Source organism: Mirounga leonina, unplaced genomic scaffold (assembly GCF_011800145.1).
Source record: "Mirounga leonina isolate KUSES-001 unplaced genomic scaffold, KU_Mleo_1.0 Mir_173, whole genome shotgun sequence".
Taxonomy (NCBI): domain Eukaryota; kingdom Metazoa; phylum Chordata; class Mammalia; order Carnivora; family Phocidae; genus Mirounga; species Mirounga leonina.
Window position 1 is genome coordinate 59,894,692 of NW_023270447.1, and position 19,756 is coordinate 59,914,447.

General features: G+C 54.4%; 1 protein-coding gene across 5 annotated transcripts in view; it reads left to right on the plus strand.

Annotated features, from left to right (window-relative positions):
• ERI3 (ERI1 exoribonuclease family member 3) overlaps positions 1-19,756 on the plus strand; it is a 126,948-nt gene that overhangs the window by 91,545 nt on the left and 15,647 nt on the right. For all 5 annotated transcript variants that reach the window (XM_035018761.1, XM_035018757.1, XM_035018758.1 and 2 more), the window contains one exon: positions 10,235-10,334. In XM_035018761.1, the coding sequence (XP_034874652.1) occupies positions 10,235-10,334 (100 nt within the window). The remainder of the gene's footprint in view (positions 1-10,234; positions 10,335-19,756) is intronic.

Here is a 19,756-nt window from a genome sequence, read left to right on the forward strand (position 1 = left end):
GGAGAAAGAAAGCGAAGGTGTATGTGCTATGTGCAGGCAGGCACATGCTTTCGTGTGTGAGGGGTTAGTGGTGGTGGTGGTGTCACATGCTCAGTAAAGGATTATATTTTAATTTGGAAAGCACTTTAGAAACTTAAAGTGCTTGCCTAAGTGCTGACTGCTATTAGTGTCTCCTTTTTATTAGGAAAAAGGACATGATTTTTCTCTTTTATCTTCAGGCCTGTCCAACTTCTGAGAGTCAAACTTAGCAAAATGCCTGCCCCTCACTGAGGACTAGTTACATGCCAAGTTCAAAGCTTTGGACTTGAAACACAGAATTCTGCTTTGCAGACTGGTTCTGACACCCCTGAGGGGATTAGCCCTAACAGCTCAGTATCAGGAGGGGTGGGGGAGGTGGGAGAGACAGGGTCATTTGACATAGTTCAAGCTGCAGTCCCAGGCCCCTCCCCTCTCCATATAGGTCTGGGTGTGAGGACGTAAGAACCCGGACCATTTTGGGGAATGGGGGAACAACCTCAGTCGTTATCAAAAACCCACTTGTCATGCAGTATGAAGCGCCAGGCTTCAGAGAAAGAGCTGGGGAGGAATGGCCCCAGGAAGAATTGGGTTTGTTCAGCTCAGGGACTTTAGAACCAAGAGGCATCACAGCTGCTGGACTTGGTGATGTTAAGAGCTGCCACCACAGAGGGCTGGGTCAGAGAGAGGGAATGTGTGTAGCAGTAGCAAGAGGAATTCTGATCTAGGAGACCGTGAGGCAGGAATTTGCCTTGTGCCTTGCAAGTACCTTTAAGAGCCTTGCTGGTTGGAAGGAAAGGTAACACCCCTCCCCAGGGAGAAGATTTGGTGCTGTGGTGACAGGAGGTCTAGAAGGCCCAGCTAAGCCTTGTCACTGGGCCTCTCTGTGTGGCCTGTACCCCAGGCTCTTTACTGAGCGTGTACAAGACGCTCCTGGTCTCAGTCTGACCTGTCTCTGCCATCCCTGGATGCTGAAGGCTCTGCCCTTGGCCAAGGCACTGGGAGGTGGGAGCTTTGGCCCATCATGCTAGTGCCCTGCAGTTCCCTACTCCTAATCAGGCCCTAATCTGGGGAAGCTAGGGCAGGGATGGGGTGAGGGGAGTACATTGAGCCTTCTGCCTTAACTGAATTTCCATACCTCCTGTTGTTAATTATAGAGATGTAATAATGCGATTAGTGCACGATTAAAAAAAATCCCTGATATGATTACCATGGATTTAATATCACATGATATATCATTATATCGTTATGCAGTGACAGATGTAATTGAAATACACTTATTGGAGCCGGGGGTGGTGTTTCATTCAATCCCCAGCACCCCGGGGAGGAAAGGGCTGGCTAAAAAGAAGCAATGGGAGAGGAAATTGTAATGAAAACAAAGAAAACACACAAGTTAGCTCTCACCCTGGGCAGTTGGCTGAGACCTGCTGCCTTCGACTCTGTGACAGAGTGTGTGGAGCCCCAGAGAGGCCAGCCTCTTCCGTGGGGGCTCAGGTAGCATGGCTCAGGAGCTCCTTATCTGCTTCTCGCCTCAGAAACCTTGGTGTCCCCAGGTCCCCTCTGACTCAGCAGTGAAGCAAAGGCTCTGGATTACTCCACCTGAAAATAGACTCGGGACCCTCATGGGATCAAACGGAGTTGGCAGCTGTCCTCCCAATGCTGCGAAGCCGGCCTTTGCTGTGGTGGTGGCCCAGCACACCGGGGGCAGCCGTCCTGTTGTGGGCTGTGTGCGGGAAGATTAAGTACAGACACAACACTCATCCCACTCGAGGTCTGGGGATGGACAGAGGCAGCAGCAGCTCTGGGGCCCCTAAAGGATGTTGGTAGCCAGGGAACACCATGAACATGCAGAACTACCCACCAGGCGTAGAGAGGATGGGTTTTGTCAGCTGATGTGCGTGTCAGTCCTTTTGCTGTTACAGTTGTGCTTGCCACGCCTCTGCTGGGCCCCAGGAACGGGGTGGGAGCTACCCATACAGCCAGAGAGCTCAGAAAAAGAAGGGGGACAGGAACAGTCTCCCCTCCTCTCCTAACACAGGATGCCGAGCCCCCAGTTCTAAGGTTGACTCTTGGGGGGGATTGCTGGTCTGCTGGGCAAGAACAGCAGTGGTTCTTGAAGGAGACTGGATAGGGTCAACAGGGGCAGCAACTCTGAAAACCAGGCTTTCCTGCTTGGCAAAATTAGGCCCAAAGAGATGTCTTATTTTCCCTTCCCTCAACGGAGACCATTTAGAGAAACAGCAGATACAGCCCTTGCCCTTAAGAATCTCCCAGCGTCATTGTGGGGTAACAGTTATGTAAACAAATCTGGTATTACAGATGCTGTTCAGAGTATGGATGGGTTTAAAGAAGGGACGAGTCAGGGAAGACTTGATAAAAGAAGGTACTTTGAGTTAGTGGTGAAAGAAGAGTACGTGTTCATTAGGACAAACAGTGGGAGAAGGCCGAGGGCATTCTAGGCAGGCTGAAGGAACTGCTCAAGTCAAGTCTTGGAGGCATGAAACAGCAATCCCAGGACTCAGGGGGCAGTAAGGAAGAAGAAGAAGGCACAGTTGACCCCACATTTCTGAGAGACCACAGAGATGATAATGGCTTTCACTGGGATTTGGGAACCCAAGAGAAGGATAACTTGGGAGAGGAGATGTTGAGGAGTGTTTTTTTTGGTTTGGGTTTTTTTGTTTGTTTGTTTGTTTTAATGTTTGAAGAATGATGTACCTGGGTGAAATCCAGGTGAAAATGTCAGGTAGGCAATAGAATATATGTGGTTGATACTCAAGTAGTGGCAAACAGTATCGATTTGGAAGTTGGAGAGGTGGAAGACAGGAAGTTGAAAAAGTCACCCAGGGAGAGTGGTAAAGTGTAGACAAAGACAGGAAGCGAGAGCACCTGAGCGCATGAGGAGGAGGATGGTCTGCACGAAGAAGGGACTACAGGGAGATTATGAGGAAAGTGGCAGATCAGAGAGAGAAGAGAACTCAAAGAGAACCAAAGGAGAAGAGTGTGAAAGCTGAAGCAGGCACAGAGAGTCAGAGACAGCAAAGCTCTGACACCGTCCCTAGGTGTGGGCAGCGTGGTGAGGACCATCGGTTTTAGCAGGAGCTGAGTGACGTCATGTCGGTCAGGCCGGAAGCCAGACTGCAGGGGTTAAGGAGCAATGGGGGAGGTAAGTGGAGGCAAGTGGAGACAACCTTGAGAAGTTTGGTTGTTAACAGGAAAACAAGTCAGTCACCAGATGGGGATATGGAGTGAATGGAGGGTTTTAAAAATAATAATCTAATACTGACATAATTTTCAGAGGGCCAGCCATTGTTTTAAACAGTTTACACACAACAGTTCATTTAATCCTCACATCAGGAACTGTTATTACCCCATTTTACAAAGAGGAACCTGAGACCCAAGAAGTTGTGTAAAGTTGATAGAGATTCAAACATTTGCTAAAATGCTAGTAGAGAGGAGCCAGCAGAGAGGGGGAGGTTAAGGATTTAGAAAAAAGGGGGATCCCAGATGGAGCAGGACTAAGCAGGCAGGAGAAGGGTGAGATGTCGAGCACAAGTACGGGATTGGCCCTAGACAAGAAGTGAGGTGTCCCTTCTGTTGGAACAGTGCTGGTGGAGGAAGAGATGCAGGGAAGGATACAAATGCATTAGTAGACAAGGGACATGCAGTTGAAAGAGTTGTGTGCCACAGCTTTTATTAGCTTTGTGAAAGTCAGAGAAGAGTCGGATTGTTGTATACCACCGAGAATTGCTCAGGTTGTGATCTTGTACCCATAGTGGCCACTTTTGATGCATCAGAGTGACTTTCCAGTGTCACTTAGCTCAGGTGCAAGTGTGGAGAAATGGAGTCACCATTGGGTTTTTATCAGGGAAGGTGTACCTAGGGTAAGCGGGCAGGGGGGTTGAAGACTGGGAAATGGGTGCTTGAAGTGATAGATCCCAGGGCTCTAGGCCTGGTAGACAAAGGATCAAGACCAGAAGGGGATGGACAGACTGGGAAAAGAGCAAGAGTAGAGGGTACAGAAGCTGGAAGGAGAGGAGACTGGCGTCAGAGGGGAATCTGTCATTGTAAGATTGCTTAGGGAGAGCAGTTCTGGGCGATAACAAGGCCCCGGGTGTGGCCATAAGGATGGATGGCTGAAATAGGTAGAGGAGAAGGTCGTTAGAGCACAGGAAGTTGAGAAACTGAAAGGCAGGCAAGGTTCATGGGTGGACTGTCCTGTAGATACTGAAGTTACCTAGTGGATGATGACCTGGAATGAAGTCCAAGAGAGAGGGGAGGAATAGTCTCAAAGCAGCAAGAAGTTGAAGGTATTGGCAGAGTGTATCCAGAAGTGAGTAGGTATTGGTTTTCTAGTTAGTATTGCTGCATAATTCGTCACCCCCAAATTTAGTGACTTAACACGACAGCAGCTGTCTTACTATAGCTCGAGGTTTCTGTGGGTCAGGAATTTAGGAAGGGCTCAATAAGGTGGTTTTGACTCAGCTTCTCTCATGCATTTGTAGTTGGTCCTCGGAGCTGGCACAGGGTGTGACTGGGTCAGCTGGGGGCTGGCTGGGCATCTCTCTTTGCCTAGTCTCCTGGCTTCTGTACATGGTCTCTGCGCAGACTAGTTTGGGCTTCCTCACAAGATGGCTGCCTGGGAGCAGTCTGGCTACTTACAGAGCCGCCCAGGGCTGCAAGGCAAGTGTTCAGTGAATGAGGAGGGAGCTGCCTCCTCTATTTCTGAAATCGCCTTGAAGTCCCATCGCATTACTTCTGTGTTACTCTGTTAGTTGAAATAGTCGCAAAAGCCAACGCTGTTTCAAAGAGAGGGACATAGACTCCCTCTCTTGATAACAGGGGTGTCAAAGTCACATTGTAAGAAGAGCATGTGAGATGGAAGATGGTGTTGCAGCCATCTCTGGAAAACCCAGTCGGCCACAACTGGTTGCTAGGCTGAGCCCAGAAAAGGGAGAGGGAGCAGCATTCTCAAAGGCAATGCGCATTTTGGGTGACGGCATCAAGAATATCTGGAGGTTGCAGTGGGAGCGGACCCGAGTGACCTCAGGTACACCCGGGGAAAGAACTGTCATGCCATGTTGTAGTATAGGAGACTGAGGCTCAGAGACATTTGATAACTCCTCCCAAGAGACAGTGCAAATAACTGGCAGAACTGGGAACCAAATTCATGTTTGTCTGACTCCTGAGCCAGACCTCACTGCCTTTCTCTGAGGCCTGGGCTGCTGGGTCTGCCATCCTCGTGCTTACCTGTGTCCTTGGTACTTGGCTCCACCAGCTATAGAAGTGCTGGCCAATTAGATAAGGAATTAAGTAGTAGTTATGTCTGTCAGGCTTTCTCTCCCCCCATCCTCCGGAGTATCACCCTTACAGCTTCATCTGTTGGGTATTTGTGGGAATGGCAGGTGATTTGATTTATTTCCTCATCTTGGGAAATGACCCATCAGCCTTAGGTCCACCAGGTGACATGTCACCCAGAGGCCTGGTTAAAGGCCTCCTCCTCCTCACCTCATGAGGAAGCTGGATAGGTCCAATGTGCTGGTTCCAGCTTGGAAGCTCTGGGTTTTCTGGAAGTTACAGAGCAGTCCGTGCTTCTGTGTGGAGTCTGAGCTGGGTTCTAACCGCATCCGCTACCCTGCCCACGCCGTGGCCACCCCACCCTCAGGGCCCTGGCAGGTAGTGAGTGGGTGGGCAGAGACACCCTAGCAGCCCTCGATGCCTCTTCCTTCCTCTTTGAAGGATCTGACGCTGCTGCCGAGGAGGGCTACTTCATCTATTAAACCCAATACACTTGTCGCAGCTGCTAAGCCCCCGTAAGCCGCCGGGCGCCGTGTTTGTGATGGGACTGACAGTGCATGGAGGAGGCTGATTATACACGATTCCATTTCGCGGGCCCAGCAATGTAATTTCACAGGGCGATCAGCGTTTGCATGTAATAGCAGGCTGTGCTGAGGTGTCAGAATATTAAAGGCGCTAATGGCAAAGCTCCCTGTTACACAGGGGGCCACCCGCCGCGCCTACAGCAGGGCTGTGCGGCAGGCCCGTCGCAGATGGCTGGCCACTAAGCTAATGGGGCAGCAGCCAAGGCGGGCAGAGCCGCGCGAGAGAAGAGCCAGCCGGGAGCGGCTCGGCACCTGCTTCCCTGCGCATGGAAATTACAGCAGCCCAGGGGAAGGGAAGTGTGCGTGCCTGCCTGGCACAGGGCTGCGGTGGGGTGGTTTGGTAGACCCAACATCTTTCACCCCAACTCTACCCGCCCCACTCTTTGGCCAGGAAGCCACAGCTGGGGGAGAGGGGGTGGGCCCCGGTGGCTAGGAGAGGTGCAGCTGGAGAAGTGGCACCCCAAGAATTTGGAAGCAGTGTGGGAAGGGGGCTTGGGCACAGGCTCTTGGCAAGAGCTCTTAAAACTGATTCCTGCCCCGCGCTGATTGAGGTCAGAAAACTCCTAGGTCCCTTACCCCCACACCCTGCAGGCTGGCAAGAGAGGGAGGGAGCAGGGAAAGGAAGCAGGCGGGAGAAAGGGGATGGACAATAATTAGGTCCCTTGATTGATGCCAGTGTTGCCACTGGTACACAGAGCTGGGAGCCAGCACCTCAAGACAGGGCTCTTTCCGTGCTTGTGGGCTGCCCCAGCCCCAGCCAAGCCCTTGCCTGTGCTCTCACCAAGCTTGCTCCTGCCATTCTCCTTTGTCCTTACTGTGTCTCCTGCCTGGACTGTTGTCAAATCCCCGCCCAGCCCTCCACTACCACTCCCTCCAGGAAGCTTTCCTAGCTGCCTCCAACATCACACAGGCCTGTTTCTCTCTACTGTCCCTGTGGACAGCCACAGGGGAAAGCCTCCCTGATCTTCCAGTTCTGTTGGTTCCCTAGTCCGAGCCTTGACTTCTCAGCCAGAATCTCTGAGACACAACCCACATCACCTTGTCCTGAGCGGGGCTCCTGGGAAGGCTCTGCTCAGATTCATAGACGGATGTAATCTTGTGGGGGACATCTGGAGGGAGTGGGGAGTGGGAGGATGCGCCGAGTAACCTAGGGAGAGTTTGGTGCCTGTGTGGGCATGCACACTTGATGGTGTACGTATCTGGCAGGGAGGGACTTTAGAAGTGAGTGCTGGGGGTGGTGGGCATGTGGGTACAGGTGTAGAGGGGTAGCAGGTGTGAGGATCCAGACCACACATTGGTAAGAACACAGATTGCTGTAGGACCCTGTGTTCCCTGGGTGGCTTTCTGTGTCTGCTGGCTGTGACTGAGGGGTGCCTCAGATGGCAGGAGTTGGAGGGAGCTTGTGGGACTGTGCCCCGAGGCTGGTGGTCACTTCTGAAGGTTCAGCTCTGCAGGGGTGTGTGACAGTACCTGGGAGAGACATGCCAGGGTTCGCAGCAGGGGCAGCAGGGGGAGAGACCAGGCTGAAGGAGAGCAGTTTTAATTAACCGTTTTTAATATCATTTTGGACTTTGGCTGGTATGTGAAGGCCCCGCTGGAAGCAGCATTTGTAAAAATTAAATCCCTCTTATTAGGAGCTTGGCAGACCCATGTGCACGTGCTGCCCCCTTCCCCCCGCCCGTGCCCCCCTGAGGAAGTGCTGGATGAGGCCATGTCATGGCAGCAATTGGTTATCATGCCTTATCTGGGAATATGAAACTGTGCGCATGACACCCATGGCCACGCTGGAGACGCCAATTCATCTCGCCCTCGCTCCGACAAGCTAGACTGCCCTTCCTGAAAGGCATCCGTCAGGCGGGACCGGGGCCGCTGCCTTGCCTGCTTCCTCTGCTTTCCTGCCTGGGTTCCGGCTTGCCCTGTTCCAGCCAGGCCCAGCCTGGCCCTCCTGGGCGCTGCCACCCTCCACCCCCTTCCACATGTCCCAGTCTAGGGAAGATCTTGGGGAGTCATAATTATAATAATAATCTAATCACGGTGACGCATCGGGGCAAGCGTCTAATGTTATCTGAAGTGGTCTTCCCGCTTAGCTGCGATAAGACTCAGGATGACGTGCAGATAACGTTGAGCTGCCCTGTCCCCAAGCCACGAGCAGAGCAGAGGGGCCTCAGCAGCCCGCTGCCCGCCCGCCGCTTTAAGCCGGGAAGCGGCAGCACCTGCTAATGCAAGTGTTTAATATTTGATGGGCTGGGATAAAGCAGGATCACCTTCGAATTGAATTGAGTGTCAGCCGAGAATCTATTACTGAAATTCGGGTGTGATTTGACAGCAAAGTAGACGATGTTATTCTTCACTAGTTACTGCAATCTTCTCCCCGACATCACTTAAATATTTTTTTCTTTGCTTGAGTAAACACACATTATCCTTCTTTTTTTCCCCCTTCCTTCCCTTTTTCCTTTTTAGAGGGGGAAAAAAACCCATCCAGCTCGCCTTCTCCAGGCTGATAGGGTAGATTGTCATTTCTTTATTTGTCCTATTAAATAGAATTTCTGATCGTTTAATCCGGCCTTTGTAAGTGATTTTAAAGTACTTGAAAGCCGGCCCGCCAGTGCTCTCTGGCCCAGTGCGCTCCAGCCATGGCCCGGACCACGCTCAGCAGCTCATCCAGCTGTGCACCACCCACTGGCTACTTTCCCTTGCTGCCTGCGCTCCCCCAGCTCTGCCCTGGCTGCAAGCCAGCGTTCTCTCCCCTGCCCTTGAGCCTCACACCCAGCCCCCGATTTGTGGGTCCAGCCATGGCCTGGGAAAGTGTGGGAAGGTTGGCTGGGATGTTGAGTTGTGGCTGGTATCGTCTGTGGTCAAGGAAAGCGGCTCGGGAGGGTGCTAATATTGAAGGACCCGCAGAGCCGGGGCTTGGTTCCTGCAGCTGGGAAGGAAGGGTACCAGCCCCTTGGCCTCAGCACAGACTCTGTGTCCAGCCTCATGTCTTTGGTTTCTGACCCAGTGTTAGGACCTCCCCGCTGTGAGGGAGTCTCTAGTGGGATGGGGACCTCCAGCCAGGGCATGGGTGGGGGCACTGCAGTGCCTGTTTGAACGTGGCTGCAGCCACCTTAGTTTCCCTCGTGGCCTCCCCACCTAGCTTTTGAGAACTCCTCCAAGCTACATTCCTGGTGACCCTATCCCATATGCTTCCTGCCACTGGGAGCAGGGCAGCCTGAGGTTCCAGGACTTCAAAGGTGAGGGGATGGGTAATGTCTGAAGGGCCAGCCAGCTGCACAAGCCCCCTGGTAGAAGCCCAGGACTTTGCTAGCAGGTGGAGCAGGAATTCAGTTCCCACTGGGCCACTTGATAGCATTCTAACCCTTGTAAGTCTCTTCTTTCTGGGCCTCAGTTTCCTCATCTGTGACATCAAGTCAGTTGTGCCTGTAAGGGATTGTGAAAGAAAAGTGCCATCCCTGGTCCTGCCATGTACCGCCCCCCACCGTGAAGGTTGGTGGCGGCCAGGTGGCGCGAGTAGCAGATGGAGGGGAGCAATGAAGTGCTAGGGGCCTGAGCAGATCGATGCCCCCAGCACTTCCTTCCCCAACCCCAGGAAAACAATTAAGTACAGATCGATGGGTGGCCGCTTTGAATATGCATAAGTGAGTACTTGACCTTCAGCAGAGATCTGTTCCCCCTACCACACACACACACACACACACACACACACACACGCATTCTTTTCATGTGTTACCCTCACAGCTGCTTGAGTCGACCAGGTGACCTTACTCCTCCTCAGTTGAGCCCATGCATGGTACTCAGCCTTCCACAGCCTGGCCTGCCTCTCCGTCTAAAGCAAGTAGACCAAGGGCCTGTGGTTGGCCCCCTCTTGCTTCAGTTTTCCTATCTATAGAGTGAAGTTTGGATATGTTGGTCTCCAGGTCCTTCCCGACACCAGGCTTTATGACTAGCAATACTGTGGGGAGGGGCCCAACACAATGCTGGGTACACTTGGGGGGAGGGGTATCTAACAGGGCTGCCTGGTGAAGGGGGTGCCCTGATAGACAGGATGGTCCTGAGAAGGAGGGTCTTAATAAATGGGAGCTCTCTAGAGGAGCCTGGCAAGGGGGCACCTGTTGGGGGCTGGAGGTCTCTGATGGAGAGATGCCTAAGATAAAAGGAGCTCTGAAAGAAGAAGGGATTTTCTGGTGGGGGCCCTGGTGGAAAGGGGACCCAGTGAGGGGACTCTCATGAAGTGACATAATGAGAGTAAACCCTTAGTGGGAAGATTTGGCTGGAGGGTGGAGGTGGTGAGTATTGGGGGTCAGGGCCTCTGTTAACCATTCTTGCCTCCTGTCTTCCAGGCTTACAGCTTCGCCATGGGCTGCTGGCCCAAGAATGGACTTCTAGACATGAACAAGGGCCTCAGCCTGCAACACATAGGCCGGCCCCACAGCGGCATTGGTCAGTCCCTCCACATATACCCCCTGGCAGCTCAGTCAGCCCCCTGCCCGCATGCCCCAGTCCCCTGGCACACAGAGGGGTTCTGTGGCTCTATGCTCTAACGGGATGCTTTCCATAGGTGGGGGGAGTGGGGAAGGAGGGTGGCATAGGGGAGAGTGGAACCAGACCATTGGAAGAGATCTCTCAAAACACTGTTTAGGAGGAGACTGGGGTCTGGGCTTTGGGTGGGTCACAGGTGGCCTTGGATTCAGGCCAAGATACCCTCAACCCTGCCTGCATCTCTGGTGGGTGATGTCCTCAGAGGGGTGGGCACATGTCAGCTTACCCACCCCCGTGGAGATAGAGGAGGCTGTTTAATATTGTTTCAAGTCTGTGGCTACTAAACTGGGCGATCAATGGGAGTTAAGGAGATGAATTATTTAAACCTCACCAGCTTTTAATTAGTCGGGGTCCTTCTGACCGATGGCTCCGTCCACAGGATATTGACTCCCCCGCAGGAGGAGCAGCCTCCATTGAGCGGTGCCGGGGTTGGGAGGGGCCATTTGGGGTACCAGGTGGGGGTGCACCCTCAGAGGGATCCCTGCTTGGGAGGGGGATGGAGTGGCTGTGGTTCTAGGCATTGGAAGCTCTGCTAACTTCGGATATATCAGTATTGGGGAGCGTGTGTGTGTGAGTGAGTGTAACAATATATCTGGGTTGATTTTCCTGAGGGCATTCATCTGTATATGGAAGCAACCATCAGCCTGTGTGTGTATCCACCAGAAAGTGTGTCTGTTCATTTCTGTGTATCTGATTTTCTGTGTGTGGGCACACGTCATGCAAATGCTTTCAAGCGGGGTACTTGACAAGCATAGGCTTTGTTCCAAGTGGGGAGGAGCGGGGGTGGGGGGGTTATTCCTGGGAGGTGGTATGACATTATCATAACCTGTGTACCTTTGGGGAGCTATGGCGGCAGAGGGACCGGCAGGATACACCAAAAGGACCCAGTCACCTGTCACAGACTAGCCCTTCATCCTTTCTACAGAGATCACTGGTGCCTAGTGGGTGCTGGGCATGCTGGGTGGAGATTCTTGTCCTCAAGGAGGTGACATCCTAGGACGAGATAGACACTGAACTGGGTACCCAGGGTACTAAGGGCCGTGATAGGAACACCTAGGCTGCCCCAGGGGAGGATTCTCCTGTCCTCAGGTGCCAAAGTGACTTCTGCTTCTTTATTTACATCTCACTTACCTCAGGGATGCCCTGTATCCTTCTTGTTGGGACACCCCAAGGCTCTTCTGGGGCCCGGCAGGTTGGGGGAGAGGAAGCAGTCAACAGGTCTAAGGAATTGGGGGTGCCCCACAAAAACTGCTGTTGCCTTCCACAGGAGCTCGTCCATACAACCTAGAGGAGACCCCAAGCCTAGCAAGCTGATCTGCTTGGAAGCTGAGCAGGGAGTTTCCTAGAGAAGAAAGACACTTGAGTCAGGAGATTCTTGAAGGATGAGTAGGAGTTTGCTAGGTAGAAAAATGAGGGAAGGGTTTTCTACTGAAGGGCAGCTGTGCGTACAAAAGCACAAGGGCACATTGAAGACAACGTAGACACCTACACATAGTTTGCTGTGACTGGAGTGGGAGGGACACTTGGGTCAGGGAACAGCTGGAAAAGAAATGGGGAAATAAGTGGGTCTTGAATGCCAGGTTAAAGGGTTGGCTCTTTGGTGAGGTTCTGAGGAGATAAGAGGTTTGTGAGTGAGAGGACAGCACTCTCAGAGCTCCTGCTCAGAACTGACGGGGCAGGGCGCACTGCACGTGCTGGTTCTTAATAGATGCTTAGTAGACACTTCGGGGAGGGGGGCGCGCTGAATGAATGAGTAGATGAATCAGTGACAGAGGGATGGGAAAGGGAGGGACCAGACAGTGCGGATCAGTGAGAGGACTTGCACTGGCCCAGGCGGGCAGGGGCTGCCAGTAGTTGAGTCTGGCTGCTAGAGGGACCAGCGGGGCTGGGTTGGCCTTGAGCTGGGTGCCCTGTGTCTGTGGATGCGGCCCAGGGTGTGTTTGTGAGAGGAAGTGGTTCCTTCTTCCCTCTCTGTTAGGACTCCTGAGGCGTTCCTTCTCTCTCCAGGGAAGAAGGTTTTTCCATCTGGCCAGGCCACAGGGGACAGTCTAAGGTTACAAGTGACAATGGAGTAAGTGCTTTGGAGCCAGAGGAAGTTCTGGCTCTACCACCCAGAGCCCTGTGACCTCAGGCAAGAGACAGTGCCAGTGCCTGTCAGGGCTGTTGGGGAGGTTCAGTGAAGCTGCTCGTGTAAGGGGCTTGTGCAGTGCCTGGCCTGGCACACAGTAGGTGCTCAAGCAGCCCCCTCCTCTGTGGCCCTGCCAACACCATGGCCTCTCCAGGGCCCTGGGGGTTCCTGGCACTGGGTCTTTGTATCTTTGAACGCAGAGGGCTGCCCTGCCCGCTCCCAGCTGGCTCTGAGGTGTGGGTGAGGGTGTTTGGAGGGGAGGGAGGATGCAGGGCATTAATTGGGCTGGGAGAGGCGGGGAGGGGAGGCGTTGGTTTTGAGCAGTAGAGGTTAATGGCCCTCGCGCCAAAGAGACAGCTTTAATGAGCTTCAGCTGGCGGTGCCCCGAGTTACTGTGCGTGCTAAAAGGGTCGCGCTGTAAGAGTTTGATGTGGACTGTTTCCCAGCCCTGGGGTCAAGGGTCAGCTCCTGTCACTGGCCACTCAGGCTGGTCCTCAGTGACATAGTGCTAATTAACTGCGTGAGGAGCTGCCAGCCTGAAGTGGGGAGTGGTGTGCATATTGGTTGGGGGGGCAAGCATTGGTGATGCTGGGCAAGGGTTCTGCAGATCCCACAGCTTAGCCATCTCTGGGACCCGCTTGGCTCTCCCACGGTGCCATGGAGGGGGCTAGGCAGCGGCTCTGTGCACAAATCACTGATGATCCTAGGTCCTAGAGAGATCTACTGAGTCTCTTTCTAAGGTATGGGTGGCAGGGAGAGTGTGTGGGGCCTACCTGGTGGGGACTTCTGCTGAGCACCGGGTGTGGTGGCCCTGAGAGAGCAAGGGGCAGGCGTGCTGGAGGGCTGGGAGGTAGGCTGTGGAAGGGGAGAGGGCCCGCTGGGATGGATGTGCATGGCTGAACTGTTTGCGGGGGAACCGGGGGCGGGGGCAGATCCTGGCAGAGCGGTGACCTGGTCAGAGTTGGGCTTCAATTTGAGCCGTCTGAGAGTTTATACAGAGAGGACTAGCAAGGAGAAACTGCAGAAGGGGCAGCTCAGCGAGGTGCATGGAGGCGGCGGTTAATTCAGAGCCAGCAGTGGCCCTGGGAATGGAGGCAGAGGACCAGTCAGTGAACGTTTACCTTACACCTGCTATGTGTCAGGAGCCGTGACAGGTGTACTGGTGAAAATGACAGAGTGCCCTGCCCCCCACGGAGCTCAGGTATGGTCGTCAGCAGAGGTACAGTTGGCCCTGGCAGCTAAGGGAAAGGTAGGTTCAGGAATGGAGGTCGTGGAGCTCCAGGCAGAAAAGAGGTGTCGGGGGCTGTCGGCATGGCCTCTTAGTCAGGAGAGGGACGCTTCCTCCTGAGGTGGTGGATTTGGCCTTGCGAGCCCAGTGAACTGGGTGGTGTGGAGTGGGCTGTGGGTGAAGAGGGACTGCATGTACGCGGGACTGCTGATGGCCGGCGGTCAGTGGACTCCGTCTGCATCCTTGCTGTGGACCAAAGGCTTAGAGGCAGGGCAGCCTCCACGGGGGACTTCGGAGTGCTGTATGGTACTTCTTGTGTTTCTCCAGAGGGTCAGCATGTATTTGGGGGTACTTTTTATTAACTAATGTAATTTTCACACCAGTTTTATGGAAGGCAGGCATTATCATTCCCATTTTATAGACTGGGAAGCTGAGACTCAGTTAGTGACTTGCCTGAGGTCACACAGCCAGGTGAATTGAAGAGCCAGGACTCAAACCCAGGTCCATGTGAGTGCAGAGTCTGTGTTCTTACTGCTGTACTGAACTACGAAGCACCTTTTTGGTGTCAGGCTTTGTGCTACCAACAGAGACAATGAGGAGGAACACAAGCTCACTTCCCTCGTTTCCCTCAGTTAATGTGAAACATACAGGCCTTGACAAAGCCTTCTTGAGGAAGAAAGCCTGCTACAGTTGCCCTCAGAGCCAGAGCCCGGCAACTCTTGGCTTCTCACCTCCTTCTGGCTCTGATCTGTTCTTACTCTGATCTGTTTGCTCTCCACCTCATTGACCAGGAAAATCCTGCCCGTTTTCCAGGGGCCACCTCTTCTGGGAATCTTGCCTGGACTTCCCAGTGTGCATGTACAAAATACATCCTTGGACCCCACTCACAGTTTGTTGGGGGTGATGTTCAGGCCCTCCATACTTGATCTCTCCATCAGCAGGACCCAGAAATCTGCACAGGAAATGTCAGTAAAATCTCACCTGTTGTTGGGACATGGAGGCCCCACAGACTGCTGATTTCAGCTGGCTGAGAGAAGAACTGGAACCTTCCCTGATGCCCAGCTGGGTGGTCCTGCCCTGGTCTCTTAGTCCCTCTGCTCAGGGCCTGAGGAGGGTCCCTCTGAGGCTCATGGTAAGGAGGGATGGCCAGACACCAAGTGGACTCTCAGGAGCTTGTTACCCAGCATGGTTTGGCAAAAAGAGCTGGGCTGGTAGGAGGCAAGGTGGGGGCCTGGCCCCAGGGGGGCAGTACTGGCCTGTGGTCTCCCCTGAAGGAGTAGGGTGTCTATCAAGAGTCCAGTCAGAGCGCATTAGCTCCATGACACGGATCTCATTAGCTCCCGTGAGAGGTGTCACTGCAGGAGAATCGTCGGCTCAGGGAGATGCTTGTACCAAAAGGAAGAAAGGACAGTGACAGCCTTTTCTCTGCCGCCTCTGCCGCCACGCTCCCTGGGCCGCCCGCCCTCCTCCTCGTGGGGGGGTGGGGGTGCTGGCTAATGAGCTCGTCCACAGTACAGCTTTGCCTTCCCCTCCTTGAAGTTGCCCAGGTCTCTCTGAAGACCTCAGGCCCGGGATTAGCACACACCAAACGCCAGCCCCCCTCTTGCCCAGCAGGGAGTTCCTTCTGATCACCCTGCTCTGCTACCATCAGCAAGGAAAAGGAGGTGGGGCCACGACAGAGCCACTGTGGCTGGCAGGGAGGGGGGTTTCACCCTTGGAAGGCTCAGGCCCTTCTGCTTCCCTTGACAGGATGACCATGTCCACTTCTCTGCAGTGGGTTCTTTCTTTCCAGAGTTGCAATCTTATCTTCCCCTCCCCTTTTACCATTGACATCTATCCAGGCAGTGCCCCCATCCCTATGGGGAGCCCTTCTCCCAAGGCACGGAAGAATGTGGGACAGTGGCCGAGGGTTCAGTGGGTAGCATTTAGATCTGATCTGATCTAAGGCTTTCTGGCTGAGCTGAGGGGCTTCAGAATCAGCTAGAAACCAGTCTGGGCTTTGGAAGACCTGAGGGTGGTGAAGGATTGATATAAGGCCCCTGCAGACCTAGTAGCCCTCTCCCTGGCTATCCCAGAGAGGCAGAAAGGTGCTGCTCGGGGGGCAGCACCCCCACCCCCTCCACTTCGCCATCTTCAGGGCGGGCTCAGGCGGAGTCATCTGCATGGCTGCCGAACGAGGAGGGGGCAGAGACGGCTGGAGTATGTGCTTCCTTGGCAGTACCCCCACCACCCGCTCCTGTCTCGTTCTTTCTGGTGTGGCCCAGAGAAAGTGAGCAGCTGGGGGACAGGTGGCCATGAGAAGGGGTAACTCTCCAGGCACCGACAGGGGCTCCCTTGGCCTGCCTGGAGGCAGTATTCACTCCTTCCTTCCTGAGCTCTAGTCTTCAGTAGCAACCACAGGTGGAAGAATGGACGGACAGATGGACAGGTGGACTGCCGGATGGATGGGGGAAGGTTCTGGTATGTGTATATATGTGTTGTGTGTGTGTGATGCACTGGGAAGTACAATCTTTGTTTCCCTACCTTCCTAGCCCCGGGCCCAGCCTGGCCTCCCCTTGTCTCTCTCTGTATCTCCTGTCAAACCGTCGCAGACGTAAATGACAAAGAAATCAGAAAGACAGATCAATGCCGGCCAAATTAGCACTTGCAGATAGACTGTGCGGGGATGTCAGCGCCCTGACCCCTGGTGATCTTGCAGCCTCCACTGCTGATATTATGCAAATTGCATCCATCTGGCAGGACCTGCGTGCTGGCTGCTCCTACTCAGAGGAGTAATGGGCTGGGGGTGGGCGGGAGTGTTGGAGCAAGAGTCGGTGGAGTGAGTGTGTGCATGTGTGTGCATGTGCTTGAGTGTGTGAGGGCGTGTGGTGCCCACCGAGCACTGGGCGGTGATGGAGTGATTGACAGGGCAGATAAGGGGCTGCATTGGATTCCTTTGGGCTGGGGGATTAGGAGCAGCCACAGATGGGAGATAACTGGACTTCATTTCAGTTTATTTTCCTCCTTATCCCCGCTCCCCACCTTCACTCCCCGAAAAACACAATCTCTGTAGTTTGCGTTTTCATCAATATTTGCAAGTCATTACCACTGGTTTAAGGTGAGAGACAATGTCAGGGCCCAGACCAGGCCAGCCCCTCCCCTGATCACATCCAGGTCTGGTACCCTGAAAATGAGCACCATGCGTAGCCAGACAGCCTTCACTCTGGCTGTGTTCACAGCATGCCGCCTCCCAGGCCCACAGTATTCCTGGGAGGGGCCGCGCCTCATGGACCAGCCCCAGACCTCCTCAGCTGACCTCATGCCCACTGACAGTCCTTAAGCTGGGCCCTGCCCTTGCCACTTGAAGCTGCTGTGTGACATCCCTGCCCCCAAGCTTAGGCTCTAGCGTCGTGCTTCCGCGCCTGCTATTAGCCCCTTCCCCACAGCTCCTCCTGTCCTTGACACCGGTGACCAGGGTCCAGACCCCACCTGGGCAAAGTGGGGCTGTGGCCTATGGAGGGGGCAACTTGGTCTGAATCACCCTCCAACACCAGTATCCCTCCACATTTGCTGAGTGGCGGTTCCCATCTGTCATTTCATTCCCAAACCCTGTGAGCTAGGGGCTGTCAGCACTACTGTATGTGAGCGAACTGGAGCTCAGGAAGGTTACCGTGCACCCAAGGCTGCAGAGCAAGGATGTGGGAGAGCTGGAATTTAAACCTGTATCTCTCTAAGGTCAGAGCTCGCAACCACCAGGTTCTGCTGCTTCACAGCGGTGGCAGCAGCCCAGACACTCTACACGTCAGCATGCCTGGGCCCGTGGAAGGGGGCCACCCTAGCACAGTGGGCAGATACGTTCTTTCCACTCCCAGCCTCTGAACACAGACCCTGACCCAGCCCAGACCCCCTGCCAGGCTGAACCAGACCAAAAGGGACAGGATTCAAACACATGCCGCCCTCAGGAGCAGTGTGTCTGAGACAGTCAGGCTGTAGCAAGAAGGACGCACAGAGGACAGAACGCACCCAGCGGCTGAGCCAGCCCCAGGATATGTCACCACATGTGGCATCCAGGCCCCTGCAGCTCAAGGAGAGGGGCTGAGCAGCTCAGTCCAGGCAGCTGTGGTGGCGGAGGCTGTAGCTGTCCCAGGGGCCCCTCCAAAACTGGGTCCCCACCGTACCCTCCCACCAGGCAAGGTTGGGAGCCGAGAGTGCTGGGGACATGTCCGGGGACACGTGTGCAAGGGGAGCTTGTCCTAATGAGGAGAACATGGCTGCTAGTTAGGCGAGGGGCGGGCGGGGAGCCGCAGAGCTGATTGAAGGCAGGGGCAGGGGTCAGACAATTAGGCCCAGATCCGGCCGTTTGATGTGAGTTCTGAGGCCTCAAAGCCTCCCTTCAGCCCGCTCCCTCCACTCCCTCCTCTCCCTCCTCTTTCCTTTCTTCTTCTGCCCAAAGGCAGGAAGGATGGAAACGCTTACTCTCACTGTTACTATTATTAAACTCTGCGGCAGGCCAGCCAGACCCCAGGACTCCTGCCCACAGGGGGCACCCCAGGCCCCCAGGAGGCTTCTTGGGCCCCAGGGGGCATCTGGCCAGAGGCCAAGACCAACCTGAGGGCAGGGATGAGCTGAGCCCCCGGAACAGGGTAACCTTGCTCCCTTTCTTGCTTCTGAGGCAGGAATGAATAGGGCTGCCCAGTGGTTATTTGGACCCAGGGCTGCTTTGACCATCACCTCCTGCAGCCACCTAGTTCTTTTCTCTTCTGCCTGGGGTTTGAGGGTGAGGGTGTGGTTCATTCACACGCATACCCCATCACACAAATAGTTGTCTGCAGCACTCACACCAAAATCCTGCCCTACAAGGTACAGCTACATAGAGCCACACAGCCCTACAGTACTGTCACACTCACGCACACCAAAGTAGAGTGTCTCCCCACCCATGTCATAGTCACACATATCATCACGGGGTCCCTTACTTTAGTCACAGCCAAGGTCTTGCACGAAAGCCCTGTCTCCTGCAGCAGGGCCCTGAGAGCTAAGCCCCTCCCCAGAGTGGCTGGGAACAATAGTCAGATCTTGTGTCCAGGGTGGGTGGGTGCTGAGCCCTTCCAGTCCCCCATCCTAGGAAATAAGCCTAGAAAGCAGGTACTGACCAGAGAGTGGGAGGAAGCCAGATTGGGGGGGCAGTGGGGAGAGGGAGGGTGGGAGCAGAGATAAATGTTAGCTCATTTCTTCCGTAATTAGTTACTCCCTCATCCCCGCGTTGTAATTGTGAACAAGCTGTAATGTTTAATTAGTCTGTAAATGAAACCCCAATTTCATAATGGCCTGGCTGACAGGGCTAAGTGAGCAGGGGAGGAGGCAGCGGGGAGGTAATATGGAGGGTCTGTGGGGGGGGGTGGAATGGGGGGCTACGGGGGGTGGGGAATGGCTTGCAGGATTACCTCCTCTTCTCTTCAGCCCCAGCCTGGGCTCTGTCTGGGGAGGCTCTGTGACTAGGTCTAGTACTTGGTCCTCTCCACCAGCCCTCCTCACCAGAGAAAAGAGGGGAAGGGAAGACTACTGGCACCCTTCTGCCCCGCTCCCTGCCTGCCCTCCAATTCTCTGGTTGGGATACCACAATCACAGCCCAGTCTACGTGCCTCTGGTTGGAGAATCTGGCTCTGGGGGCCCAGGCCTTGTCACTCCAACTAGGATGATGATGCCTCCCTAGGTCCAACCTTCTTCCTCCTCAAATCATCCTCCTGAGAGGCCTTTGCTCAGCACCTGGACCTCAGGATCTGGTCCTCCACCTAAAGGAGCCAGTGATTGGCATGGGATAGGCCCCTCCCCCTCCAGTCCCCCGGCTAGGTGGAATCCAGCATCTGTGCCGGGCTCACACCCCAGGCAAGACCTTGCTCTCGGAGGGTCTCACCGCAGGCTGTGATAAACTGGAGCTGCCGCAGGGGGGAGCCCCCGGCCCCACCGCTGTCTCATCGGTCTCCCTGTCTC